Raw genomic sequence first — 7591 nt, forward strand, 5'->3', positions numbered from 1 at the left:
GAGCTACTCTGAAGTTCCCAGTTTAGTTCTCACAGACCAAAAGACCCCAGCTCTGGCATGTTTTGCTGGCTTCCAGCACTGCCCAGCTGTAGTTGCTCAAGAGCCCTCCAGGCATTGCCTGGCAGCTGCCCTCTGCCACCCCCAAATGAGAGAAAATCCTCTAATGCTCTTCAGCTCTCTTAAGCTGATGTGCGTCTTGTGCCAGGTGAAGATCTGCTGTAGCTGCTCTACTAATTTAAGGTCAGCTCTAATGAGGAAGCAGAGATGTCAGTACCTACCACCCCACGCCACAGTAATACATTAGTAATCCTTTTAATAGTGAGATGTGAATGATCATTAAAGCCAGTAAATGCCATTTTCTGGAATTCTGTGCAGTAGTGATGTTCTGTCACTTCCTACCCTTGGAGATCCCTGTATTGTGTGTTTGTGGTACCCAACCCTGGGACTGCAGTCACATGCTTGACATACATACACACCATACTTGCTTAAGCACTTTATAGAAAAGTTAAGACTGTTGTCACCCAGCCTGGGGACAGGCAGCTTCTGATACTGTTTTACTTTTAATCTGATGATGCCTCAAACTTGTAAGGCTGTTGCAGGTCCACTTCCTCATTCAGATGGAGGTGGCAGAATTCCTGCAGGAGCACGGCAGCCTCTTCCCATGTTTCTCATGCATTCAGAGTGGAGAAAAGGGTGGGGTTTTTTTGTTTAAGCATTTGTAGGTGCTGCCACAGAAGTTGTCTGAATCCTTTCATATGGTGGTAGTTAAAGTCTAGCCTATCAGTAACACACATGGTTCCATCACACCAATGTAGCACAAAACATCTCCTAACCTTTTCCAGCAGAGCTGTGCCAGGATTCAGGAGACCTGATGATAGTTCAGTTTACTAATTTATTGGTGCTTTGTTCCCTGGTTTTCACTTGTGCTCCCCTGACTAAGTCTTATTTTAGCCCTATTGGATCTTGTATTTTGATTACTATGAACGTACAGGTATCTGGAGTCTTGCAGCTCTGCTTTGCTTTTCTCCAGAATGTGATGGGGTTTTTTTTTTTTTGGTAGATTTTTACACAGGGAGATTCAATAATTTCTTCAGGTCACAGACAGGTCTAGCCCTACCCGAGTCTGCCCAGTGTCTCAGAGACCCAGTTTGTCTGGTTAAGCAGAGGAGGTTTATTGAAAACTAGTCCCTCATTTCTCCACTTGCAGGGTAGAGAAACGGTGTGCTCCAGCAGCACCATTGCACATGCCCTTATCCGCTTGGTTACCCTTTGGCTGTTAGTCCATACGTCCACCTAGGCTTTGCTGTCAGGCCCTTTCCTCGGAGCATGTGGCTGTCACAGCGTAGAAGTCTCCACGACTGGCTGTCCTTTCTCATTTTCACTTTCCAGGACAGGTTGGTTGTGAAAATCAATGAAGAGTTTGTGGATTAAAACACCAGCAAGACTTCCCAGAATCGGAGCTGTGAGTGGGACCCACTACCAGTGATGTCCAGCCCTAAAATGAAACACAGAAGAGGCAGCCGGTGAGCCAGATGAACTGCTGCCCTGCCGCCACATGGCACAGGGTGAGGTGAGCTGAGTTTGCTGGAGCAGGAGTGAACTGCGTGAGCAGAGGTGTCTAGTGCCATTTCACATACTGGGCCCTACAGCTGGCTTGCTTAGACAAATTCACTAAATGGGGTCATTTTCCCCATCGGCCTGGGAAAGTGGCTCTGCACTGTCTGCAGGTTTCTTGCTCTCCTACAGAAATAGTCTATGTGATCCTGATGAGTGTGACTGTCAGACAGACAGACACACACACCCACACCCCCTTTTCCCTCCCCATTTCCAATAACATCTGCATCTTCTCTACCTCCTCTACCAAGCTCTCAATTATATTTTCTGGAAATTTCATTAAAATGGGCAGCCGGGACAGGAGAAAGACTCTGCTAATGCGCTCACCACAGAAAAAGCCGTAGCATGGGACCATCTTACTGAATCTCCAGATTCAGACATCTAAATTTAGGAGAGCTATTCAGCAATACAGCTGTAAGTACCTGCTTTCAGGTGAGCTGAATCGCTCTCTGGCTCTCCAGTCACTGCAATAACCAGCCTAGATCTCTAGCTAACGGGTAGCCAATTTGGTGCTCAAACTGAGGTATCCAAATATCAAGATGAATCCCATGCTGGAGAATTAGTGTACCCCAAATTATGTGTACATAATGCATGGGGCTCCTCTCTGCACAACCCTTGCTCTCTGAGAACGGAGAACGCACTCTGCTGCGATAGGGTCACTTGGTCCAAAGAAAAAGGCTTCATGACCGTTTTATCTTGGGCTTATCTCCTCTCCTTGCAAGCTGAGCAGTGTAAAAGCAAAACAGGTCACTCATGTGAAGACGTCCATTCCCCAGCCAGCAATTGCTGTGAAGACCCTGGGGGGCAGGTCCCGGGAGGGGTTTATGGCGTAGCCTGTGTTCATCCCCATCCCCAGGCCTATGCCCAGGACCAGGATACCCGTGAACAGGGCCTGCGTGCCTTTCAGGGCTCCATTGTTTTTCTTGTCGTGGATGATCAGAATGCCCAGGAGCAGCATCACTGTTGCTGTAAACTGCAGGAGCAGGAAAGGGGAAACAGGTCAGGAGAGAGAATGGCGAAGGCAGACAAATCCCGCTCAGCAGAGAGGAAGAGACTTCCCAGAATGGAAGAGCAGGTGGGATTCATGGTCTGATCAAGTCAAGGAGGACCCCAATGTTATTCCCTCCTCACAGGTGGACTGAAGAAAAGTCTCGACTCATTTCCCAGCAAAAACGTCTCCACCTCATCACCAAAAATGCTCTAGGACTGATATGAACTTCTCAGCATTGTCCTCTCCCTCCACCTTTCAAGTTAGGGACATGGGTTATTTTAAGTACATTTTGTCTAACAGAGGCAGAGCCATAACAAACTGCTAATGAGACAAATCTGATCCTCCCTAGAGGGAGTGATGTTTTATATAGCCTGTTGCATCAGTCCTTTCAGGACTGAAAGCAGATACCAGATTCTCATCTGGAAAACTGAATCTCCCATCTGTGACAGTACGTAGCTGGCATTTGTAGATCTGCAGTGCCCAAGAGGTCAGGAACTGTGGTTTGAATAGAGGTGATGACTCCTGTCTCTGCTTCAGAAAATGCAGCTGGAGAGCCTTGGACTGCTTGCAGAGATGCCAGCAAAAGCAGAAACTCTGCAGCTCTTGGCAATGCACTGTCACTGTCATTTGCTTTCTTGTGCAGCAAGGACACTGCATGCTCCACAGGAGGCTGAGTGATCAGGTCCCCACCTGTAGGCTCTCCAGCTCTCACTGTCCTCCTCATCATGCCCAGGCAAGAGTTTTGTCAGCTGAGACAAAAGCACAGGCTTCCTCAGATTTAAATTGGAAGTGAATCTTCCTTCTCCAGTGTCCCAGTGCTTCATGTCCCCTGAGACATCCCCTTCTTATTTCTGGGCATCTGGACATTGTGTTGTATGCTGGAAATCAACTGTACACAGTCTAAATTGGACTGTTCAAACCCCAGAGGTTCAATCCAGACAGGCTGTGTTCATGTGAAGACAGTCCTGGGCCCTCTGTGTTGGTGAGGGGCAGCCAGCAGAGCTGCCTGGGAGCGTGGAGCGGGTGTAGGATCCAAAAAGGGGAAGAACAGTTCAGGGAACTGCCCAGAGCCCAAAGGAGATGGTTCCTGATATAGCTCAGCTTCTCACTTCCTGTTACTTGGGCTGCATGCAGGGAAGGTGCCTGGAGAGCACTTGGACCAAGCTGTGGAGCAGCCTGCAGGCATTACCCTTTAGGCTTGCTCAGCCACCAAGGTGCCTTGGATCCTACCTGTCAGGCACCTGCCTGGATAGTGGGCTCCTTGGAGTAGAGGCTGTGATTGTGTCTGCGCGTGTAGGGCTGTGAGTCCCCTGTAGCAGACCTGCACTAGTGCCTGTTACCACCCACCTTCTCCTAGCACACCACAGCGGTCCCCACTGACCTCTGTGAAGAAGCCCCCCAGCAAAGATACATAGGGAGCGGGGTAAGTGGAGAAGATCGATGCCGTGGCAATTGGTCTCATCACTGTAAAGTTCCCCTTGGTGTAGTCGTACAGAGCATCTAGGAGAAATGGGAATTACAGAAGTTAGCACAGAGTCCATCACACATGGCACGTATCCATTGCAGCCAGCACGGACGGGCACCAAGGGGAAGAGAGGCAATGGGAGATATGATGGAGGTGACACACCCCTCGCAGGGCGTGATCTCATCGATATCTGTTACCTGCAGACTTTGGTCTGCAATTGCTTCCTTACACCTACCAGCTCCCTGTCCCTGCTCCGGGAGCCTGGGGCAGGCTGGACGCTCTGGATGCACTGGAGGCCTCCATCCCTCTGCCCCTCGGAGACTGAGACATGCTGGAGCCAATGGGTGGTGGGTCCTCTGCTCACAACTCAAAACCACAGATGACTGCTGTCCTGTTTTCCACAGACCAGCAGAGTCCCCCAGAGCTCCAGCTGTACCTAATACATGGTAGTCCATCTAACTTGAGCCTTTGCAGACCCTTGGAAACAAAATGCTGACAAAATGCAGCTACCAGCCTTGAGACCGGTTTTGGCAATGCCCTGAGCAAAAGGAGCTGTGTTCTCCAGGAACTGCACATCCTTCCCAGAGATATCTGGGCCCTGCTCTGGCCTTGAGCTATGAAGGTCTGTCCCAGAAGCCAGGAGCTTGCCCTCCTCACCCAGACATCATGCTGGGTACTATAAAAGGAAATATTTTTGACAAACTGTGAGTTAAGACTGAAATGGTGCCCACAGCAACCCCTGTGATAAAGACACAACCATACCGTAGTAGAGGCCAAAGATGGTGGCTGCTGCTGTAAAGGAGCCCAGGAACTGGCCGATCGATAAGCTGGGAGCTTCCTCCAGGGGAGATTTCCTAAAATGCAGTATGTGAGGGTGATGGCAGCATTCAGATGAGCTCCTGCAAAATCACAGCAAAAGAGAGTGGCCTCAGCCCTGATGCGGCTGTTTTGGAGCATGCCCCACGCCCTGCAGTAACCACCCAGACCTTGCTCCAGAACACCAAGACTCTCCCAGGACAGGGTCTCCCTCCTGCACAGACTCAAAGCTGACCCGTTTCCCCTGGGCAGCTGAATGATTCAGGGCAGAGAGCTCCTAGCTTTAGTCCTCTAAAAGTTAGACAACCTCTGCTTAACTCTCTGTAGACCACAGGCTGCCTCCAGAGAGTGAGTCATCTCATCTGTCAGAGACAGATGGCATGGCATGAGTCTCCCTCTGTATGGGCTTCTCTCTATTCAACTTAAGGGGAGCCCAGACCTTAGACTCATCACCCACCTTTTATATGGCTACAGGTAGATGAGGCAAATCTTATCCCAAACAATTGCAAGGCCTTCTGAAAACATCTGATAGACAAGGAGAGCCTGATCCTGGCAGAGCTGAGTACCCCAGCTGATGGGAGCTGCCAGCTCTTAGCACATCTGGCAGCAAGGCATGAGATGCTGGGGAAAACAACTGCAAAATCAGCCACTGAGGCCCCATATCTTCATGTCTGCAAAGCAAACCCTACACAGGGCTGTCAGCAGAGACTCAGCTTAGCTCTTGGATGTCACTGCATTGAGAAGGGGTTACCAGGGTGGTCATTCTTGCAGAGTTTGTAATCTTGGACTGCATTTCCTTACATCTTTTAGTACGTGGCTTTCATACAGTGCAAGACCAGTTTTCCCTGTTTTGAGGGGACACTTTCTGTGGAGGAGGTTGGTATCACAATGGTGCTTTTGGAGAAAGACTAAGTGGATCCAGGTTTGGTGCCCTTGGTGCAATCCACGTTTGTTCTCCAGGCCTCATTTCCCCATGAGTCCAATGGAAATATATGCTTTTTCCTGCCTAGTAGGTGTAAACTTTGGGGGTCAATAAATGTTCCAACCTTAGTGGCCTTCTATTCCAGACTCAGAAAGGGGTAAGATCCAGACACACATCATCTCATCAAAGTGCAGGACAGAGTGAAGTGAAAGTGCATGTACTGCCTGCTACAGTCCCACAACTGAAATGGGGGGAGATCCCTTTTTCTTTGATCCTCTGACACTTTGTGGGCATGACCAGCCATTTCAGAGATCACAAGAAGCATCTTGTGACACAAATGAAGCCAAATCACAATGTCAAGGATCTCTGATGCTGGCTCCACAGCTAGCCTGTTGCTGGCTGAGTTGAGACCCCTTCTCCCACCTCCCAGCCCTCAGCAGATCAGCTCCATCTCAAATGTCACCTGGGACTGCAGGGATCCCCTTTCCTCAGCCCACTTTCCCCAGGATGACTCTGCCAGCTCCAAAAGGACAGGGAGACCAAGAGCTGACTGCTCGCATGGAAAAATTTTCCTTTCCAAGCCAGCCCCAGCCTTGGACATCTCTCTGCTCCAACAGTTCAAGAGCAAGGACTTGCTTTAATTTTCTGCCCACTAGAGCCCTTAATCTCTTCTCTTGGTGCAAATGAATGCAGAAATTACACAAGGCAAAGGTAATGCTCTGTCATGTGAGAGATACCACCCCATGGCCATGAAACACCGCCTCCTGAGTTTGCGTGGGGTGTGTGCACATGGGTGTGGATGATAAGGAGAAAATTTGCATTCCATTCCTTGTTGCAACATCAGCAGTAAGCTCTCCTTTGCAATAAATGATTTACTTCCCCATGGGTCAGATTGGCAGCATGTTTTCAGAGCTCCTTATCTCCTTGGGCCAAGATGGCATATCCCAAGCGCCTAACGGGGGCACTGCTGAAACCTAGCTCCGCTGACCACAACAGGAGGGGATGGCCAAACCTCTGCCACTCTCCCTGTCCTGCTTGCCTCTGTCTCAGCTCAGGACACGCATTTGGGGTCAGCATACTGTAGGTATGTTGTGCCCGCCTTGTCCCCTGCTTCTCCTGACCTTGCCGCGCCATCGCGACTCCTTGGCTTGACCTCAGACCTGCCTCCCCCCACGGACTTGGCTGTGATCACTGGGTCACAAGGCTGACCCTGGTTACGATCACTAGACTTGCTCTGCTCTTCTTGCTTGGGGACCGTAGGACTGCATTTTTTGCTGGTGAGGGCACTGCCCCACCTTGCCATGCCATCACCCACCCCTCCACAGCCCACTCCTGCTGCCCCCGACACGTGTGGCCTTTATGGGACATAGAGATGTCCTATGCTCGAGTGTCCTGCTCACCAGAGATTCCTCCAGCCACATGGATGCCCAAGGTAACATCAATGCCAAATCCCAAATTGATGCTCAGATGCTGTCCAAAGTCTTCTCTTCCTAATACCACTTGTGCCACAGAAGACAAGCCAAAGACCTAGTGCATGGAAAAAGAAAGAAAGAAAGGAATGTTAAAAGTAGTGTTATTGCTGTGGTGGACTGAGCTTCCTTGCCACTTTTTTGGCAATACTAATAAACTCCCAAAGATGGGAAGATTCTAAGGTGCCCACGGTCAGGAGATGAAGCAAGAATGACCCTCCTCTGCACTCAACACTGAACAGGAATTTTGGCTGTGCTCTGCATTGTAACCCACTGGCTGGTGGTTTGGTGCCATTTTTTTTTAACAGGTGGGA

General features: G+C 49.8%; 1 protein-coding gene across 1 annotated transcript; it reads right to left on the minus strand.

The window, feature by feature from the left end:
- Positions 1-1335: 1335 nt before the first annotated feature.
- On the minus strand, positions 1336-7335 carry LOC127028176 (aquaporin-7-like; the record flags this gene model as incomplete). The annotated part of the gene is given in 6 exon segments (XM_050913941.1): positions 1336-1495; positions 2370-2587; positions 3987-4105; positions 4833-4892; positions 4895-4969; positions 7209-7335. Coding segments are annotated over 6 exon segments (759 nt in total), but the record flags the coding sequence as incomplete, so codon positions are not given.
- Between the last annotated feature and the right edge of the window lie 256 nt (positions 7336-7591).

This window comes from Gymnogyps californianus, unplaced genomic scaffold (assembly GCF_018139145.2).
Source record: "Gymnogyps californianus isolate 813 unplaced genomic scaffold, ASM1813914v2 HiC_scaffold_240, whole genome shotgun sequence".
In the NCBI taxonomy this organism is placed as follows: domain Eukaryota; kingdom Metazoa; phylum Chordata; class Aves; order Accipitriformes; family Cathartidae; genus Gymnogyps; species Gymnogyps californianus.